The 22,624-nt window shown below is 43.4% G+C and overlaps 1 protein-coding gene across 1 annotated transcript in view; it reads right to left on the bottom strand.

Moving 5' to 3' along the window:
- The window catches only part of ADAMTS12 (ADAM metallopeptidase with thrombospondin type 1 motif 12), a 646,291-nt gene that overhangs the window by 206,231 nt on the left and 417,436 nt on the right, over positions 1-22,624 (bottom strand). The window contains exons 7-8 of the mRNA XM_040338094.1: positions 13,737-13,886; positions 6,459-6,602 (exon numbers count right to left, since the gene is read on the bottom strand). Coding sequence (XP_040194028.1) covers positions 6,459-6,602; positions 13,737-13,886 — 294 coding nt within the window. The remainder of the gene's footprint in view (positions 1-6,458; positions 6,603-13,736; positions 13,887-22,624) is intronic.

Raw genomic sequence — 22,624 nt, forward strand, 5'->3', positions numbered from 1 at the left:
AACGTACGCCCGGCCGTCGCAGTACAGATACGCCGTTTACGTAAGGCTTTTTCCGGCGTAAAGTTACCCCTGCTATATGAGGCGCAGTATGGACGTCGGGCCAGCGTAGAATTTTCCGTCGATTACATCGTTTGCGTAAGTCGTTCGCGAATAGGGCTGTGCGGAATTTACGTTCACGTCGAAAGCATTGGCTTTTTGCAGGTTAATTTGGAGCATGCGCACTGGGATACTTTCACGGACGGCGCATGCGCCGTTCAGAAAAAGCGTAATTTACGTAGGGTCACAATAAATTTACATAAAACACGCCCACATCTTCCACATTTGAATTAGGCGGGCTTATGCCACCGCAACTTTGCTTTGTGAATACTGCACTTACCTGTCAAAGTTACGGAGGCGTAGCGTACATAGGATACGTTACGCCCGCACACAAATACGCGCTCCCTACCTGAATCTACCCCTTAGTGTTTAAGTGGTTAAACTTTCCTAATTTACACACAAAGTCTATTCCTTTGATGTAAAAGACAAATTGTTACAATGTTTAGACTTAACATTCCACTGATAAAGAATGTCCTGATATTTGGCAGACTGCTCAGATTTTTTTCTTACTTTCTTTTGATGGCTGAGAGCAGAGAGAATTCTCTGCATACAAAAGATCGGGAAATACTTTGTCAAGATCGCAGTGGGGAAAAAATAGCGATAACAATTCTTGATGATTAATCGTGCAGCTCTACTGGGAACCCTTAACTTCTTAACGTGCCTGTCCATTATGAAGACCCCCAGCCTTCTTATCGTGTTCCTTTTATAAAGGGTCCCAACACAATAATCCTGGCCATACAACAGGCAGTTGTGTGGCTATTTCAACCACTTTCAGTCTGCTTTTTAACCCCCCTGGCGGTATTCCCGAGTCTGACTTGGGGTTAGATTTTCATGCTGCGAGCGGTAACCCTGAGTCAGACTCGGGCTCGCCTCGCTGGATCCACAGGCACTGTTTACTTACCTTGTCCCTGGATCCAGCGATGCCACTGCGCTGTGTGAGCGAGCGGGACCTCGCTCGATTCACACAGCGTCCTCCTGTGCCGTTGATCTCCGTTCCCTGTGACGTTACGACGCATGGGAGCGGAGAACGGCGCCAAATTCAAAAACGTAAACTAACACATTACATACAGTATACTGTAATCTTATAGATTACAGTACTGTATGTAAAAAATACACACCCCCCTTGTCCCTAGTGGTCTGCCCAGTGTCCTACATGCACTTTTATATAATACAAAACTGTTCTTTCTGCCTGGAAACTGTAGATTGTCCATAGCAACCAAAAGTGTCCCTTTATGTCAAAAATGGTTTTAGAGCCGCTAGAAAACAGCGATAATAAATTATAATCACTTGCAGAATTGTGCGATAGCAATTTGTGGGGAAATTCGTCATAAAAAAATAAAAGTAATGACAGCGACAATTCTGCAACTGAGCAAATTTCAGTGATTTTGAGTTGATTACATTATTGAATAATTTTTATTATAATTATATTATTATTTGTTATAATTATTTATAATTATTTATTATATTATAATTTATAATTTTGTTTTTAAAAAAATGTCATACCCGGATGTTTATTAGATTCTTGTTTGGTCAGATTTAAGTGAGTTATTTCTAAGAATTACAGACCTACAGTATAAAATGCCAAATTTCCTTGCAAATAATGGTACCACTTTCAGCACCTTTTTTCTGAAAAAATCATACCGCCAGGGAGGTTAAAGAAAAAATGACCAAAAAAGTTCAAGGTAGCCACCAATAGTTTTCCACTAGTGGGCTGTCTTGATCTGCTGAAGTCATTAAATCAAAAGTTGGTTATGTTCAAATTACCAAAAAATGACAAATATATGACCGTGGTAACAACTACAAGTCATGAAAGTCATATAAGGTCTGTTGAGATATAGTGATAGGGAGTTCTAGCTAATGTAATGTTGGCATGTAAATAGGGTGACCAACTTGCCTTAACCCTTTTACTATGTTTTTTATTAGTTTTTGCACACATGTTTAAAAAATTATTTTAGACTTGAAGATTGAAATCCCCAAATGTATATTTTCTAAAAGTAGACACCTTGGAGAATGATATAATTACATTATATTTGTGCAACTGTTTATTTAAAAAATACACTAAAGTTAGTTTTAGGGCACATACACCCAATGTATTACTTATATATGTTAGTTTAATATAAAGTATGAGGTTACACCGAGTAATTAGATACCGAACATGTCAAGTCTTAAAATTGTGTGTGCCTATGAAATGGCAACAAACTTTGGTACCCTAAATTCTCCATAGGCAATCCTTGAAAAGCCCCTACAGGTTATCACTTTGGACTCAACTATGAAACATGGGCTTTGAAGTATTGCTCTCATGCCGCGTACACACGATCGGTCCATCCGATGAGAACGGTCTGATGGACCGTTTTCATCGGTTAACCGATGAAGCTGACTGATGGTCAGTCGTGCCTACACACCATCAGTTAAAAAAACGATCGTGTCAGAACGCGGTGACGTAAAACGAAGTTCAATGCTTTCAAGCATGCGTTGATTTGATTCTGAGCATGCATGGATTTTTAAACGATGGATGTGCCTACTAACGATCGTTTTTTTTTTTCCTATCGGTTAGGAATCCATCGGTTAACTTTAAAACAAGATTGCTTTTTTTTAACCTATGGATAAATAGCCGATGGGGCCCACACACGATCGGTTTGGTCCGATGAAAACGGTCCATCAGACCGTTCTCATCGGTTTAACCGATCGTGTGTACGCGGCATCACTCCGGCGTGTACATCGTTATCTAACACGTGTAGCTCAATTGACATTTTTTGTGTATAGGTGCCCCTGACATGTGTCTTTAGTCGTGTGTGTGCTTATGTGGGGATGTGCTTCACTGTGGCGGCTGCATCGAATGTGTCATCCCTTTTATAGGGAGACACAATTGATGACGTCAGACCTACAGCCACACCCCCCTACAGTTGTAAACACACACTAGGTGAAACATAACCCCTTCAGCGACCCCTGTGGTTAACTCCCAAACTGCAACTGTCACTTCCACAATAAGGAATGCAATTTAAATGCATTTTTTGCTGTGAAAATGACAATGGTCCCAAAAATGTGTCAAAATTGTCCGAAGTGTCCGCCATAATGTCGCAGTCACGAAAAAAATCGCTGATCGCCGCCATTAGTAGTAAAATAAATATTTAATAAAAATGCAATAAAACTATCCCCTATTTTGTAAACGCTATAAATTTTGCGCAAACCAACCAATAAATGCTTATGGCCAGCTGTATGATAAGGTGAAGAACGATGGCTAAGATGGCTTTTTGTAGCTGCAGGCAGGGCTGGACTGGGACAGAAATTTGGCCCTGGACTTCATCCAGACTGGCCCACTTTGACAGGTCTCTCCCATGGGGGCCGCGGACAACTCCCGCACCCCCCTCCCCCCGGCCACCCAAGCCCCCTCTCCCCCTTCACTAGCCACTAGCTGTTCTACTTTATTAGAGTAGAACGGCTGGTACTGGTACTTATAGGCAGTACCAGTGGGGAAGCTAGACATTATTTCACCCAGGGCAAAGAATCAGTTTGGTGTCCCCCCCCCCCCCTTATGGGACAAGATTAGGCAGAAGTGAGAAACTCCCAGGCCATAGCTGTTGAGTCAGCTGTCTGTCCCCTCCCCCCATACTCCTCTGTTTTCCCCCCTGCTCCTCTGGTCCTCCCCTGCTTCTTTGTTCCCCCCAGGTGAGCGCTGCGGGGAGGGAGAGACAGAGGAGCAGAGGGGGGCGGCAGTCTGCTGTCACTGAAGCCGGCCCACTGAGCCATCGGCCCACCGGGAAACTCCCTGTAGTCCCAATGGCCAGTCCATCCCTGGCTGCAGGCATCATTCAGATATCTCTACACAAACTAAATAACGCCATATCGTATAGGGTTGCCACCTTTTCTTCAAGCCAAACCTGAACACTTTTGCGGCACAGGGCAATTTTTTTTTGCAGTATAGGATTATAAAAAACCTGGGACACAAGGAGAGTAGTAATGTAGTGCAAAGAGCGCGCCAGTGGGTGTGACCAAATTTCTCTTGCTGACATTATCACCCCAGCCTTCCATTATGGCAAACCTGCTCCCAAACAGCCACAAGCCGCGGCAACAGATCTGTGTATGACTATCTTGGATACTTAGGAAGCCACAGCCTGGTCTGAACAATGTGTCCGTGTTTCAGGTGGACTGAAACCCGGACACATGATTCAAAACCCAAACTGTCCGGGTGAATCCTGGACAGGTGGCAACTGTAATATCATGTCTACTCGGGGGAAGTTAAGAATCGAAACCCAACAACATAAATGTAATATATTGCAGCTTTGCAGTCCTCACAGGTGGTGGCTGCCTTAGTTTCCTTACTTTCACCTGGTCATCCTGCTAGTAATATTCTTTCTGTCCTGACTAAACTCATGTACCCCCTAATTTAAATATGACCCACCTATCCCTGTCAAGGCCACACCCCTTTCTGTTTAAGACCCACCCTGAAATTTGAGTGGGGACACTAGTTCTCAGGGCCTGGGGGGGGGGGGCAATGGATTCCCTAAATTTGCATAGATTTCTTCTCACTTCCTGTTTGACTATGGGGCAGGAAGTGAAGGGAAATCTCTGCAGTGGGTCAGGGATGGTAAAAAAAAAATAAACTGACAGGGGCTATAACCCTCCCTTACTAAATCCAAAATGAAAAAAAAAAAGTGTTGCCTATAGTACTACTTCTGATAATTTTATGGAGAGGACTAAGAAAATATAACCATGCCAATGGTACAGCAGAAAACATATATCACAGTGAGGAAGGTTTGTGGTCCAGGCTGATAGGACAGTCAAAATTAGACGCAGCTTGCTTTACACCAACAGTGTAGCACAAGCGGCGGGGACTCTTTCCGTGCTGCCCCCCTGCAACGTGCTGCCCTAGGCCTGGGCCTTGTTGGCCTAGGCCAGGATACAGCGTTGGTGGCAGGAATCAATTACTGTATTGTATCTATGAAAAAGCAGCATTTTCACCTTAGGACAGGAAGGCCCAGATTCTCAAAGGGCTTACGACGGCGCAGCGCCATGTACGCCGTCGTAAGTCCTAATCTGGGCCGTCGTATCTATGCGACTGATTCTTAGAATCAGTTACACATAGATATCCATTAGATCTGACAGGCATAAGGCTCTTACGCTGTCGGATCTTAAATGCAATTTTTTTTTTGCCGCTAGGTGTCGCCTCCGTCGTTTTCCCCGTCGAGTATGCAAATTAGCTAGATACGCGAATTCACGAACGTACGCGCGGTCGACGCTTACAACGTTTACATTAGGTTTCCACGGCGTAAAGTTGCCCCTGCTATATGAGGGGCAACCAATGTTAAGTATGGCCGTCGTTCCTGCGTCGAAATTTAGAAATTTACGTCGTTTGCGTAAGGCCCCATACACACGGTAGAATCCATCCGCTGAAAAATCCCAGCGAATGGGTTTCAGCGGATAGATCCTATGGTGTGTACACTCCAGCAGATCTATTTCCGCGGATATTTATCCCCTGGGATGGATTTCCAGCAGATAAATATTTGATGACCTGCTATCAAATCTATCCGCTGGAATCCATCCCAACGGATGGATCCGCTGGTCTGTATAGACTCACAGGATCCATCCGTCCGAAGGGATCCCCCGCATGCGTCGTAATGATTCGACGCATGCGTGGAATTCCTTATATGACAGCGTCGCGCACGTCGCCGCGTCATAATCGCGCCGACTGCGCGACACGTCATCGCCAGAGGATTTCGGCGCGGATTTCGATTCGATGGTGAGTACACTCCATCACATGGAAATCCGCGCAAATCCTTGAGAGGATTTATCCGCGGATACGGTCCGCTGGACTGTATCCGCGGATAAATCCTCTCGTGTGTATGGGGCCTTAGTCGTTCGTGAATGGGGCTGGACGCCATTTACGTTCACGTCGAAACCAGTGACGTCCTTGCGACGTCATTTGGAGCAATGCACCTTGGGATATTTTCCGGACGGCGCATGCGCAGTACGTTCGGCACGGGAACGCGCTTAATTTAAATGCTCCACACCCCCCACCCGGCTAATTTGAATTAGGCGGGCTTGCGCCGGGTGATTTACGCTACGCCGCCGCAACTTTACAGGCAAGTTCTTTGTGAATAAAGCACTTGCCTGTAAAACTTGCGGCCGCGTAACGTAAATGAGATACGTTACGCCCGCGGAGTTTTATGCCCATCTACGAGAATCTGGGCCGAAGTGTTTTATGACATCAGCTCTCCCTATCTCTATAACATGGGGGGAAGAAGTTTGTAGTCTCCAGATAGCGGAGAACAATGCTGAGAAGATTCAGAATAGAATAGTATCTATTTTTAATGCTGTTATGGAAGTGCAGGTAACATCAGCAATGTAGAACAGAACTCACTCACTCTAAAAAGCGTGTGATGTATTCCTTACTGCAGGGCGACCATATGAGTGGTGACGTGTCATACTGCAACTGCCGGGACATAATATATGGATGTCCTCCGATGAATTCACAATCATTTCCTTGTCCGTCATGTTGGATCCCAAAGCTGCCAAAAAATGACAATGCACGTTATTTGTGAGCAGAACCATTGAAGCTGAACGCCAGGCAAACACAAATGAAATCCATACAGCATATACGATCTTACCTGACAATGGATTTGTATTTGTCTATCCAGTTCTGAGACTTACATAGCTCTGCCACACAACACACTGTGTGGCAGGAGAGGAGACCTGATATTTCTCTGCTGCAGTTCAGTAGCACTTACAGGTCTTGTCCCTCCCCCAGCCTGTGACTGAACTCAACTGATTGGCTCCTTGTGCTGCTTCTCCCTCACCCAATATGAGCTCTGTTGTACAAGGATTTCACATTTATAAAGTGAAGCACAGATACTTACCCTGCTTGCATTTAAAATCATACATGTAATAATGTATTCATGAATACTGCATTATTTTGTGTCTTATATACATTATATTTCCGCCCTTGATCAAGGGGATGTTTGAACCACAATTAGACATTTTTTCCTTTTTTCCTTTTCTTTGGTGTTTTTTTCTTCTTCCCCCCCATGATCTCTTCTCCATTTGGAGAGAGAGGAGGGGGAGGCTCCTCTGGTAGGTAGCCATCACATAGAAATACAAAGTAGAATTTAAACAATGTAGTGCACTGGAGAACCCCTGATTAGGGGGATGCGTTAATCACAGATAGATATTGGGATTTTTTTTTTTTTATTATTTATTTATTTATTTATTTATTTATTTTTTCTCTCTCTTCTTCTTTTCCCTCCTCCCCCCCCCCCCCCTACCCTCCAGGCCTCCACATACCATATTAGTACCTGTATCAGGAATCATTCCGTATCGATCTATACATATACTAGAGAGGTTTTCTCCCCTCTTTCTAAGTGAATGGGGGAGAATGACATGTTAGGGCCACCATAGAATAACTTAAATAAGGGATTATAAGGAGACCATGTATGTGTTGTTATATGTATGTCAAAATATAAATGTAATAATGTAAATGTGAATGTTAAGTTTCTGTCAAAAATATTAAATAAAAAAAAAATATACATTATATTTCCAAAAGTATTGGGACGTCTTCCCTTACACGCACACGTGTAAGTTGGCCCATCCTTTGCAGCTATAATGCCCCGTACAAACGATCACTTTTTGTGATGAAAAAAAATGACATTTTTAAAAAACGTCATTTAAAATGATGGTGTGCGGGCTAAACATCATTTTTTGTCTTCTGAAAAACGACATAAAAAAAATTCGAACATGCTTTGATTTTTTATGTCATTTTTTAAAATGTCATTTTTTGTGTCATAAAAAATGATCGTGTGTGGGCAAAAATGACGTTTTAAACCCGCACATGCCCAGAAGCAAGTTATGAGACGGGAGGTAAAACTACCATTCATAATGGAGTAAGCACATTCATCACGCTGTAACAGACAAAAAAGCGCGAATCGTCTTTTACTAACAAGTAACCAGCTAAAAGCAGCCTCAAGGCGAATAGAACTTCTCCTTTAGAGTGCCGTCGCTTTGTTCATCATTTTTCAAAAACGATGGTGTGTGGGCAACATCATTTTTAATGATGAAGTTGGAAAAATTTCGTTTTTTTTCATGATGAAAAATGAAATTTTTTTTCATCACAAAAAGTCATCGTGTGTACGGGGCATAATGCCACGTACACACGGTCGTTTTTTGTGATTAAATAAAACAATGTTTTTTATCATGAAACAAAATCGACGTTTTTCAAACTTCATTTTAAAAAACGACGTTGCCTACACACAATCGTTTTTTCAAAATGCTCTAGCAAAGCGCGGTTACGTTCAGCACATACGACGGCACTCTGTTCCATCCAAGCTCGCGTCATAACTTGCTTCTGCGGGTTTAAAACCGTTGTTTTACCCACACACTATCATATTAAATGACACAAAAAACAACGTTTTGAAAAATGACATAAAAAATTGAAGCATGCGCAATTTTTTTTTTTGTCATTTTTCAGAAGACATAAAACAACGTTTTCCCCACACACTGTCATTTTAAATGACGTTTTTAAAAATTTCGTTTTTTTTCATCACAAAAAACGACCGTGTGTACGCGGCATAACAGTTTCAACTCTTGGAAGGCTGTCCACAAGGTTTAGGAGTGTGTCTATGGGAATGTTTGACCATTTCTCCAGAAGTACATTTGTGAGGTCAGGAACCGATATGGATAAGAAGACCTGACTCTAATTCATCCCAAAGGTATATTATCGAGTTGAAACCAGGACTCTGTGCAGGCCAGTCAAGTTCCCCCACCGCAAACTCGCTCATCCATGTCTTTATTGACCTTGCTTTGTGCACTGGTGCGCAGTCATGTTGGAACAGGAAGGGATCACCCCCAAACTGTTCCCACACAGTTAGGAGCATGAAGTTGTCCAAAATGTTTTGATATGCTGATGCCTTAAGTGTTCCCTTTTAGACTGTTTATTGGAGCCTCTGCTTGTTAGGGAGGAACCAGTTATTATCAGTGGCCCCTACGGGGTAGTGCGACACAGGACACAAACATATTCCATATTTTGTTTGTTAGTGGGTGGAAAGAAATGGTTATATCAGGGTTCTGGACAACAGTATGGACCCAGTCATAGATCAAACACACCCCCACTCAAACTTCAATAGCCTAATCACTTGATTTCTATACACATCTTGTGAACACGATTTCTTTGAGAAAGACCCTGACTCTTATGTTGCTTCCATTACAAAAAGCAGTCAGGAGCAAATAGGAGGAGAGAACTCCTCCACCAGATCCTGCACTTTTCCTTGCAGCTGCAGTACCTCCTAGTCTCTGCCTCCCCTGGTCTCAGCATTCAGCAGACTCTGGCAGCTGACTCCAGCTCTCCTCTGGTCCAACTCTAGACCATCCACTTTCTGCTTCCCAGCTCTGCCCCCAGCTTTTTCGAGGCAGCAGCTAGAGTTGTATATAGACAGACTAGGGTAGTATTTGGACAGGCTAGGGTAGTAAAGGGGCAGGCTAGAGTAGTATATAGACAGGCTAGGGTAGTAAATGGGCACGCTAGAATAGTATATAGACAGGCTAGGGTAGTATATGGACAGGCTAGGGTAGTAAAGGGGCAGGCTAGGGTAGTATAGGGGCATGATGGGGTAGTAAATAGACAGGCTAGGGTAGTATATAGACAGGCTAGGGTAGTATAGGGGTAGGCTGGGGTATTATATAGACAGGCTAGGGTAGTATATTGACAGGCTAGGGTAGTATATTGACAGGTTAGGGTAGCATAGGGGCAGGCTATGGTAGTATATGGGCAGGCTAGGGTAGTATATGGACAGACTAGGGTAGTAAAGGGGCAGATTAGGGTAGTGTATAGACAGGCTAGGGTAGTATAGGGGCAGGCTGGGGTATTATTTAGACAGGCTATGGTAGTATATGGACAGGCTAGGGTACTATATAGAAAGGCTGGGGTAGTATATTGACAGGCTAGGGCAGTATAGGGGCAGGCTAGGGTAGTATAGGGGCAGGTGGAGTGGCCTGGGGGGCAGTTGTCACCATGGCACACAAAATTGCACCTAATCCTTTGCAATTGTAACCACTGTACTACAACCCACAAGTACTTCCAGGCTGTGGCTCACAGCAGGGGTCCGGGGTTTCCCTATTCTCCGTTTCAGGGATTAATCGGGCTGGGGGGACCACATATCAAAACTACCATCCAGGGACACCCTCCCATCCCAAAAATCAGCTTGTGCTGTAACGAATCACAGCACAGTGATTGGACACAAGAGGCAGGATTTATGATTTCTCCAATCACAAGCAGATGGCGGGATTGTGCTCCTCCAGGCATTCCCGGCCAGGACAAGTACTGTCAGTGAGTAAAGTGGTGATGTGGTGGCCTTTTTTGGAGGCATCAGATTGGCCCAGGGGGTGGCTGTGTCAGTTTTTATTCCGGGACACTGTATTGTCCTGGAATGAATGTGCCTGGGACAGACCTGCAAAATGCAGGACTGTCCCGGGCAATCCATGTGGTCACCCTAAATCAGGCCCGATTTTTCTTACCTGAATTCAGACCTGAAACGGAGCCAAAGACACACAGGACCCCACCACGACGATGTCTCCTGTCTCCTGTCATGTGAATTACACGCAGGGAAAAATCCACATCCACTTCGCACCAGTGTGAACCCAGCCTAAAAGATGTGTCTCCCATAGACATTAATGAACAACATGGTGCACAGGCGTGACTATAGCTTGAAAGGTTTTTGCAGACTCTTCAAGGTGCAAAGTTCAGACAGAAGCCGTAAATAATGAAAATATATGCTGAAAGCCTGAAGGAAGGGGAGTAGAAAAGGATACTTATCCTTAAAAACAGTACACTAAAATATAGCGACAACCATGTCATTACCTTCCATGACTTTGTGTCAAAAATGGATTAAATAGAAAAAAAATTGAAAATATGGGGGGGGAAAGATGTATGTTTCTGATTAGTTATGCTTTTCTCAATTAATTTATTTAAATTTTGAAGTAAGTTTAAATATCCAACACTAATTTATGGGCATTTTATTAGATTAGTCGTATTAATATCCTGGAATATGTGATATATTTTTAAGCCCATGGAAATAACATTAGCGCATGTATAAATAGTTTGGCAATTGGGCTACCCAATCAGAAGTCACAAACTATAATTTTCACTAAGTGCTAAAAATGATTTGTTTTTCCTCCCAATTTAATAAACGTTAGTCACAGAGAGGAACGAGAGGCAGCCAGTCAGCCAATCGTGTCAAGGAAAAGCCAGTGATGGCGATTGCTGACCTTCAGCTGACTGGTGTCTATTACGTGTCATCGGTTTTTGTGCGTTTCCTTTCCACCCACAATACAAATCCATACTGATAGGTTAAAGAGGAACTGAAGTCTGCTCACGTAATTTGTAATAATTGCCATTCTGAAGCTTCTCTCCGACCACTTTGCATATTATATTACATATACTGTGATTCTGTACTTGCCAAATATGCTGCAGAAATCCCCCTACACTGAGTCTGTCTGCATCCATTTTTACTAAGTCTTTATGAATCTAGCTATTAGTGTTTTACTTCAATACAAATGTTGAGTGATTGACACATTACCTGCAGCTACTCTCTGTGGCTGCTACCCTGTGGTGCCAAACTGATAAAGGCAGAACTGCACTGTGGGAACTGTAGTCCAGAGGTGAGAGACTCTACTGTAATCAAAAACTTTTGAACTGTATTTCCCAGAGAGAGATTACCAGGAGGGGAAAGAGTTGCATTTTCTCAGGGTGTACAGGACACAGCTTCCTCTGGCCAAGAGTTAGACCAGAGAGTGCACATCAATGTCCAGTGTGCCCCATCACTGCTGCATATAGGCAGCCTGAGCAGGATCTGGAGTGCTGAGTTCAGGGGTGCTGACAGTCAGAGTCACCTGGGTGCAGAGTGGACTAATTTCTGCATGTGACTGGATAGTAAACTGCAATAATGCTGGGGCTGGTGAACTGCTGCTGTAAGAATTTACTATTTGCTGCACGAGAGAGACTGAGCCCTTTAGGAACTGACCATACAGCCATATAGTAGCCCTATTGCTGCCTGCAGGCTTGACTGGGATGATTCCCAGGTGCACTATTTGTACAATTGGGCCCCAGCGCTAGCCAGCTGAAGAGTTAGGACTAAAGACAGCTACTACACAGAGATCTTCACCTTTTGCTTATGCTTTCAGGTACCTCTCAGGGGACATTGTACCATATCCTAGACATTCTCCTAAAATACACTTTTGACTAGTTATAGTATTATAATTCACATCACAGTTAATGCTTATATGTACTGTTTATTAGTGACTGATTTATGCTGATGTATGTGTTAAATCCAGTTCAGATGTACAGAATTGCATTCTAAGTTACCTTTGCATAGTGATTATATTGTCTAGCGTCACCATTTATTCTAACCCATACCAATACATTGAGTTTATTTTTTACTAAACGGTCTTGTGTATATTTCCTGGTGCTAATTCAGAGCTGTGTTAAAGGTGAGTTCTGAGAAGTACTTGCAGTGACTTTTACTTAAAGCATTAACATCAGTCATGTTTTCATCTTTCTATCTATTAAATCTTCTGCCCTTGTTGTTTCAACTGTGGATAGTAAATTTTTTTTCCTGCCAGTAAATACCGTATACAGCTCATTTCATGTTTCTTGTATGGAAAAAAGCCTAGGCTTATGGCATGTACAGCTCTCTCTCTCACTTCTGTGATGCCGCGTACACACGATCGGTCAAACCGATGAGAACGGTCTGATGGACAGTTTTCATCGGACCAAACCGATCGTGTGTGGGCCCCATCGATTATTTATCCATAGGTTAAAAAAAGCAATCTTGTTTTAAATTTAACCGATGGATACCTAACCGATAGAAAAAAAATGTAAAAAATTTGTAGGCACGTCCATCGGTTAAAAATCCACGCATGCTCAGAATCAAGTCGACGCATGCTTGGAAGCATTGAACTTCGTTTTTTTCAGCACGTCGTTGTGTTTTAGGTCACCGCGTTCTGACACGATCGTTTTTTTAACCGATGGTGTGCAGGCACGACGGACCATCAGTCAGCTTCATCGGTTAACCAATGAAAACGGTCCATCAGACCCTTTTCATCGTATTGGACCGATCGTTTGTACAGGGCATGAGAGTTTGCCAGGAAGGGAGGGGGATGGGTCATCAGAAGACCAATGAGAGCTGCAGAGCTGGAGGTGTGTGTATGTATAAATCCAGGAAGTAAACAGGCAGCAGCTTCAGCTGCCCACAGTTAAAATGGATGCAGCCAGACTCAGTGGAGGGAGATTTCTGCAGCATATTTTGCAAGTACAGAATCACAGTATATAAAAAATAATGTGCAAAGTGATTGGAGGGGAGCTTCAGAATGGCAAAGATATTTTTATTACATATTATGTGAGCAGACTGCATTTCAGATGAAACGTTTTTATATTCCTGAACTATAAAGAGTCTTCAGGCTTCTTTCATCATTCCCTGCATCCCCTTATCCCTTAGTTGAATGAGTTCACCCATAAATGTCTAGAAATGCACAGAAGGGGAAAACAAAATGAATAAAACATGATAAAAGTTTGCAGATTCTGAGGCTTGGCACCTCCTTACATTGGCCTAGTGACAGATATGATGGAAAATACAGCCCTTTCTACAACCTGGCCTTACCTGTGTCCAATTTCATGTGCAATGGTGAAAGCCATAGGCAGACCTGAGTCTTCATTGATGTTGCAGCTTCTGAATGGCTGACACAAACCGGAGAGGTGAGACAGGCCCAGCGTTTCACACGGACTGTTCCTTCCTGCACAGATATCTTTCCTAGAGAAAACATATCAATAGTCGATGATACACTTCAGGCATTTCATATAAATTCACTCACAGGGTATAACCTAGCCCAGTGATGGCGAACCTTGGCACCCCAAATGTTTTGGAACTGCATTTCCCATGATGCTCAACTACACTGCAGAGTGCATGAGCATCATGGGAGATGAAGTTCCAAAACATCTGGGGTGCCAAGGTTAAACATCACTGACCTATAGACATGTGCACTGCTGAAAAATTTGCTTGTTTTCGTCTTTTAGCTTTTTTTCAGAAATTCGGAAATTCAGGAAATTTGAAAATTCTGAAATTTGGAAATTGGGAAATTCTAAAATTCTGAAATTCTGAAATTTGAAAATCCAAATTTCAGAATTTTCAACTTTCCGAATTTTCTAATTTTCTAATTTTGTTTTTTAGAATTTCCGAATCTCGAATTTTAGAACTTCCAATTTTAGAATTTCCAATTTCCAAATTTCAGAATTTTCACATTTCCGATTTTTTAGAAGTTTATCATTTTAGAATTTTTTTGAATTTTAGAAAGTTTCGAATTTTTGAATTTTTGAAATTCGAAAATTTGGAAATTCGAAATTTCGTAAATCCGAAAATCTGAAAATTTGGAAATTTAAAAAAATCGGAAATACTGAAATTCCGGAATTAACAAATTTGACAAAATGAGTTAAAAAACGAATTCGGAACTAAACAAATTCCACATGTCTACTGAACTAGCCCATGGTCAAAACAGTGATTTAATCAGTGTTGAACCCAAGTTTCCATCATCCCTTTGAGTAGCACAAAAATATTCCATTATACCTCTTTATGGGACTTTTACACTGCAACCAATATAACCAAAAACATATTGTATAAAATATACATTTTATTGATCCCAATTTAAAATAAACCTCAATGAGGCTCATATCAATTCAAAAAAACGTCACAGACAGAGTTTATATAAGTAATATGCTAGGTGGTGATACCCAATACAATAAACGACTGTACATTCCTTATAGTTCAGTAACAGTTTTGTATGGAAAGCCCAAGCCCATGAGCATAAGAAGAGCCACTCTGTGTAATTAGCTTGTTCTTGAAAATCAATGAAAATCAAAGCCCTGTACACACGATCGGTTTGTCTGATGACATTAGAAAATTAGAAAATTCGGAAAGTTGAAAATTCTGAAATTTGGATTTTCAAATTTCAGAATTTCAGGATTTTAGAATTTCCCAATTTCCGAATTCTGAATTTTCAAATTTCCTGACAAACTGATCGTGTGTGGGCCCCATCGGCTTGTTTTTCATCGGTGAAAAAAATAGAACATGTTTTAAAATTTTCCTATGGATAAAAAACTGATTGAAAAAAAACGATCGTCTGTGTGGAACTCCATCGGAGAAAAAGTCGACGCATGCTCGGAAGCATTGAACTTCATTTTTCTCAGCACTTCATAGTGTTTTACGTCACCGCGTTGGACACGGTCATATTTTACATAGGATGCATTAAGGTGAAAAAAACATGAAGGTTTACAACCACTTTAAAGCAACACCAGTGTGAATGAGATGCTAGTGTGAACGAGACCTACAAGTTTTAAAAGAAATATAACAGTTCCTCCGTTAACAAAGCAAACTTGAGAACATTCATTCTGTATGCAGATAATTAGTAAGAAAGCATTATTAAAACAATAGGTGCCCTTGTAATATTTCTCAAATCAGGTAATAATAAATAAAACACATTCTGTGTCTTTCCTACTCTTCATATTTTTAAAGGTAATATGGCATTGTGCCCCAAGCTATCTACATGAACCATAACAAAACTCTAACAATACCTTGTGGAGGTACTTATAATGCTATTGAGTATTAAACAAGGCGCTATCTATTCATAATAAATATATAACGTGATTTACCCCCTCCTGGAACATATGCTCTCCATCAGAAAATATGTTTACTGTATTAGGAATAAAGATGAGCTTATCTAATATATTGGATTTCCTTAGCATCATAGTCATTAATTCTGGCAGCACATAGAACCCCCATCAATGTTTTGTGGTCTGCTGAATCCTGATGAGCTTATTTGCCATTGTTCTTTAAAGAAAGTGTAAAGCGCGACTCATCTTGTGTACTAAAATGTGCGCAAAGTATCAGCATGCACACAGAGCCTTGGGAGAAAGCTTCCATTTATCAGCATAGTGATACATGTGCCTGCATAATAAGATCTTCATGAATCTGTTGAGTCTTGGGACATTATCTATACACTGAGTTCAGTTAATGCCTTGCTAGTGGTGCACTTGTATCATCCAATAAAATATAGCATTACAGCCTTAATGGATTCATTGGTTTTGGTATTTTTCATTAAGCAGTATCAAAGTTTAGTGATAAATAGTATTGTTTTCTTTTTCAATATTTTTATTGCAATAGAGGAAGTATTATAAACTTTTATAACAATGGAAGTGCAAACAGGTTTTCCATTGATATTATTGTAGTACCCTCTAGTGTTCTAGATTAGGTTGTACATTGTTTTTTGTAGTGTAGGTAAATTTAGGCTTGGCAGGACTGAATCTGGGTTAGAGTGAGTGATCCAGGGAGGCTGGTTGACTCACCATCAGCACCTCTGGTACCCCCCCCCTACTTATGGAACCTTGGAGAAGCTTCCAGAAGAATGGGAGGGAGGTTAGGAGGAACTGCCTGGAGTATTGATGAGAGCCCCAACAAATCCCCGTCCAAATGGGCTGGCAGGGGGAGGACACCTCTTAAATACTCAGTGATGCCAGCAAGGGCAGTAAGGAGTTTGGATGGAAGCTAGAGATGGAGTGCTGAGGGGGCTGTTAGAGGCCCTTGAGGGTAGCCCCCTAGTCTGGGGGGGTGACCTCAGGCCTGGGGCTCGGGTGCTGGAGGGGTTCTCTCAAAACACATGAAGGAGTCCTGTCCAGAGGCACGGGAGCAGGTGTGAGGACAGCAGGAGCCAGCAAGCATGTTCAGGAGATCTCCAGGGAGAAGACAGCCACGTGGCTAGTGAAAGGGGCAGCTGCAGCCCACCTCGTAGCCACAGAAATGTGGCTGGACACTGGGACTTTTTTTACACACCAAAGAGGCCCGCAATCCCTGCCTGTAAAGGGCATTTGCTTTAACTGACTGTTGCCTTTGTCAGATCAACTAACATTGTGCCAGCTGTATCTGTGATTTTTATGCTGCAAGAAAGTGATGTCCTGGAGGAAGAAGAGTGTACATAGAGAGTGTATATAATTGAAGTCTCCCTGAAGAGACGTCAAGTGGGCATCCATAATAATCTCTTCCCCATCCAAGTTCAATACCCCTAATAAAAATACAAAACAAAGTTGCTGGACTGTTTCTCTAATCAAGTGTGTCTGTGGAAAATCAGTGTGACTACATGTGCAAGGTGGGAGATCCCTATTCACCAGCGGCTCATACGGGGAAAGTGCAACATGATCAACAAGGTAAACAATAAATCCTGGAGTGATATACTATATACCATTGATGCAAATTCAATGAGGTCACCCTGAGTCACAACGAAAATTATGCTTAAGGGCTCCGAGGTAGAGGGAATAGAGTGTAGTCTGGTATCCATTAACATTAAAGTGGTTGTAAACCCAGGCAGGAAAAAAAAAACCCAAAAAAACACATTATGTAATACTCACCTGGGAACGAACCCCCCACTGCGGTGCCCTTACACAGCACCGACCAGCGACATTGGCCGGAGCTGCGATAATGTCACAGGAGCCGCCAGTATACCGGCGCACTCACTGAAGCAACGACACGTACATTCCATTGCTTCAGTGCACATGTGCCGATGACAACGGCATATGCAGATACAAGAGATATCTCCTAAACCATGCATGTTTAAGAGATATCCGGGGTAGCTTATTATAGGCTTACCTGTAGCAAAAAGTAGATTCTAAGGCCCGTATTCACAAAGCACTTGCGCCAACGTATCTCGAGATGCACCGCGTAAGTGCAAATATGCGCCGTCATATCTGTGCGCCGGGCCCACAAAACTAAGATACGCCTAAAAACAGGCTTCATTCCACCGACGTAACTTGCCTACGCCGACGTAGAGTGGGCGCATATTTACGCTGGACGCATGTGGCGCTCCCATTGATTTTCTATTCAAATATGTAAATGAGGGAGATACGCCGATTCACGATCGTACTTGCGCCCGACGCAGGCTATGACTGGTGCGCGTAAGTTGTACGTACGGCGCAAAGTTATGCCCCATAAAGGAGGTGTAACTCAGCAGCATCCATGCAAAGGGCTGCACCAGGGAACCCAAGCCGGCCTATTTTATGTAGTTTACGTTGGACGTGAATATGGCTGGGCGTAGGTTACGTTCACGCCGTAGGCAGTGATCTGGCGTATGTTAGGCAGTTGTTCCGACGTGATTCTGAGCATGTGCAGAACGATGCGCCCATGTCCCGGCGCATGGGCAGTTGGTGATACGTATCTGTCTGGCGCTCGGCCCATCATTTGCAAGGGGTCACGCCTCATTAGCATGGCTCACGCTCACTTCCACCTACGCCGGCTTACGCCTAAAAAACCCAGTGCAGTTTTGGGAGGAAGTGTTTTGTGAATTCCATGCTTGCCTCTCTGCGCTGCGTCGGCGTAGAGTAAAGGAGATACGCTGCGGCGGCATAAATGTGCACCAGTATCTGTGAATCCGGGCCTAAGGGTGATGAGTGATGAATGCAGATCAGCGAGTTATGTCATGTGTATAACTATGAATTCAGTGACCCTCAAACAATTATTCAAATATGGCTGCCTATATGTACACAGGTAATCACGAACTGTATATAGAAAGAAGGTTTTCAAAGCATCCGCAAACGGAGAAATTATGGAAAATCTGCCTATGTATACAATGTAGACACTTTAACATCACAACCCTATGAGTTTGTTGGACACCCCTTTTCAAAACCTTAGGCATTGATATAGAGTTGGTTTTCCCTTTTTAGCTATAGCAGTCTCCACTCTACTGGCAAGGCTTTTTTAGGATATTGGAGTGTGTCTGTGGAAATATGTGCCCAACTGGGGAGCTTGGACCACACATTTTACGTCCCTCCAATGTGAGGAACATTGTTCAAATTTCATTGTTTTCTTGATGAACCATCCAATATTTGAGCTGCGGGTGTGGCCTTGTTGGCACTCTCCCTCCTGGCATCCTTTGTTGTAAAAATTGAAGACTCTGGGCAGAAAATCAGGTGCATCTGTTGTTGGGTTATTTAGGCAAAAAGCATTAGTGAGTTTGAGAACTCATGTGGAGTGAGAAGACCTGGCTTGTAAAATGCATTCCAATGCATCCTAAAATGTTTAATGATGAGATTCGGGCACTTTGCAGTTTTTTCACACCAAACCAAAATCATGTCTTTATGAAGCCGACTTTGTGCACAGGCCGAGAGATGCTGAAACCGAAAATAACTTCCCTAATGTTTTGCAACAAGGTTGGCAGCACACAATTACATAAAATTCAAGGAAAAGGATCTCTGCATAATTTTAGCCATTTAAATAGGTGAGATGGTAAGGTGTCCACAAATCATCAAGCAGTGGCAGCGCGTCCATAAAGGGTGCAGGAGCGCTGCCCCCTCTCTCCTGCACTGGTCTATCACCATAGATAGATTCATGCATTGCATGAATCTATCTATGGTCGCCGCTGCTGCCCCCTATTCAGGTGTTCGGCCCCTTGTCGGGCGCAGGGCATCTCAATTACAGCAGCAGGGGTGTTTTTGAAAGCACCTGATTAGAACCGTGGGCTATAATAGGCGTCCTGATTAGAGCCATAGGCTTTAATAGGCTTCCAAAATGGTAAACAGCGGGCGCAATGCTGTGCGTTCGCTGTTTACTCAGTGCTGTGTTAGGGTAGCAAAATAAATCACTTCCCTAACACTGACCCGCCTCTCAGCCAATCAGGTGCTCGAGTCTGGTTACCTGTCCCCTGATTGGCTGAAGCGACATGCGCTGTGAATGGACGTCTATGAGCAGAGGATGGGAAGAGGATGGAAGAAGACATCGAAGACTCAGAGCGTGGAGAACAGCGCCATGACCTGAGACAGGTAAGTGGTGGGCGGGGGATGCACACTGGGGCAGCATTTGATGGGGCACAGTAACGGCAATTGATGGGGCACAGTAGCGCTAATTGATGGGGCACAGTAGCGGCAATTAATGGGCACACTGGCAGCGATTGATGGGGCACAGTGGCAGCAATTGATGGGGCACAGTGGCAGCAATTGATGGGGTACAGTAGCGCCAATTGATGGGCACACTGTCAGTAATTGATGGGGCACAGTAGTGGCAATTGATGGGCACACTGGCAGCAATTGATGGGTACAGTAGCTGGGTTTGATGGCACAGTGGCGGCAATTTATGGGTACAGTGGCTGAGTTTGATGGCACAGTGGCTGCGCTTGATGGGCACAGTGACTGCGCTTGATGGGCACAGTGGCTGCGTTTGATGGGCACAGTAGCTGCGTTTGATGGGCACAGTGGCTGCGTTTGATGTTTTTTTTTTTTCAGTTTGTCTGCGCCTCCCCAAAAATGTTGAGCACCAGCCGCCACTGGTGTCAAGATATAAAAGAACGCACTGAAAAGCTAAACATTATTTTTAAGAAAAGAGATTCCGAGAGATGCTTTGAAACAAGGTTATTGTCAAATGACAGATGCGTTATTTCATGTGCCCTTTCCTAACTGATTACTCTAGGACACTTAGGTTATAAACCACAATGCAGTTCGTTGATTACAATCTGTAAATAAATTGCTTTTTTTACTCTCCTTGATGGAATTGATGACAATTAACCCACTACAGCTTGTTTACTGCTTCAGCTAATCAAAAGGAATGGTGAACGTACCATATTCCTAATTAACAATGCCCCTTAATCAATAGGCTTGACTTGTGTTTATGAAGGTACATATGGATTTATTGGGAAATTCATGGAAACTCGCCTTTCCAACTTACTGCTGTTGTCAGCTGGGAAAGTAAGGTTAGATGAGGTTTTATCATTGGACATCGGTTTTTCACCTTGTTTTTCCTGACCTATCGAAGACTAAAGCCAGCATGTCAAGGTACAAGTGTTGTTAGGCAGCCATAAACACTTGCCAAAAAATTCAATTAAATGTTGTGGTTCTTCATTACTAGTGGACTGGAAGAAAAACAAGTCTGCCACAGGAAATAAGCATGGACTGCTCACTAAAGATCAAGGGGGTAATCCACAAAAGGGATACGCCGGCGTATCTACTGATACACCGTCGTATCCCTGTTTCTATCTATGGAACTGATCCACAGAATCAGTTTACCATAGATAGGCAGAAGATCCGACATGTGTAATTGAATTACACTGTCGGATCTTAAGGATGCAATTCTAGGCCGGCCGCTAGGTGGCGAGGCCATTGCGGCCGGCCTACAACATGCAAATGAACACTTACGGCGATCCACGAACGTTCCGTCGGGCCCGTCGCGCTAAATCTACGTTGTTTACGTCGAGTTACGCCGCGTAAAAATAGGGCTGAGTCCTATTTGACTAAACCCTATTAAGTATGGCCGTCGTTCCCGCGTCAAAATTTTAAACTCTACGTCGTTTGCGTAAGACGTTCGTGAATGGCGCTGGATGCCATTTACGTTAACGTCTAAGCAAATGACGTCGGAGCGACGTCAGTTAGCGCAATGCACGTCGGGTAAGTTACCCGACGGAGCATGCGCAGTACGTCCGGCACGGGAGCGCGCCTAATTTAAATGGGACTCGCCCCATTAGATTCGGCACGCCTTGCGCCGGACGGATTTGAGTTACACCGCCGCAAATTTCCAGGTAAGTGTGTTGTGGATCGATACCTAACTTAGGAAATTTGCGGCAGTGTAACTTAAATCACTTAAGTTACGTTGCGCTGCGGGGCTGTGGATTTGGCCCCAAATGCTTATGGTGTGTAATAAGAAATCAGGACTCAGTGGAGAAGGCCATGCCACTTGGAAGGAGGCGGAATAAAGGCTTTTTAATACATTTCTGTCTGAAAGACTGTACAAAGGCCAATGGGAATATTTAAGTATTAGGCCCCGTACACACGATAGAATCCATCCGCAGATAAATCCCAGCAAATGGGTTTCTGCGGATAGATCCTATGGTGTGTACACGCCAGCGGATCTGTTTCCGCGGAGAAATCTCCTCTGGGATGGATTCCAGCAGATCGGATATTTGCTGTGCTGCACAACAAATCCATCTGCTGGAATCCATTCCAACGGATGGATCCGCTCGTCTGTACAGACTTACCGGATCCATTCGTCCAAAGGGATTCCCCGCACGCGTCGTAATGATTTGACGCATGCGTGGAATTCCTTATATGACAGCGTCGCGCCCGTCGCCGCGTCATAATCGCGGCGACGGCGCGACACGTCATCGGCAGAGGATTTCCGCGCGGATTTCAATGCGATGGTGTGTACACTCCATCCCATCGAAATCAGCGGAAATCTTTGAGAGGATTTATCCGTGGAAACGGTCCGCTGGACCGTATCTGCGGATAAATCCTCTCGTGTGTACGGGGCCTTAGTTATGACTTTTTTTAACTTAAAGTTCATCTCCAAGATGAAAACAACAAAATTTCCTACTCCCATTTTAATTGAAAGTCTAATGCCTCATACACACAATCGGTTTTCCTGGCGGCCAAAAGCCTGCTGGGAAAACCAAGAACCTGCTTGGTTGCTTTCCCCTATGTACACACGGCCGGTTTTCCCGACAGGAAAACTGCCATGACAGCTTTGGTCGG

This window comes from Rana temporaria, chromosome 1 (assembly GCF_905171775.1).
Source record: "Rana temporaria chromosome 1, aRanTem1.1, whole genome shotgun sequence".
NCBI lineage: Eukaryota > Metazoa > Chordata > Amphibia > Anura > Ranidae > Rana > Rana temporaria.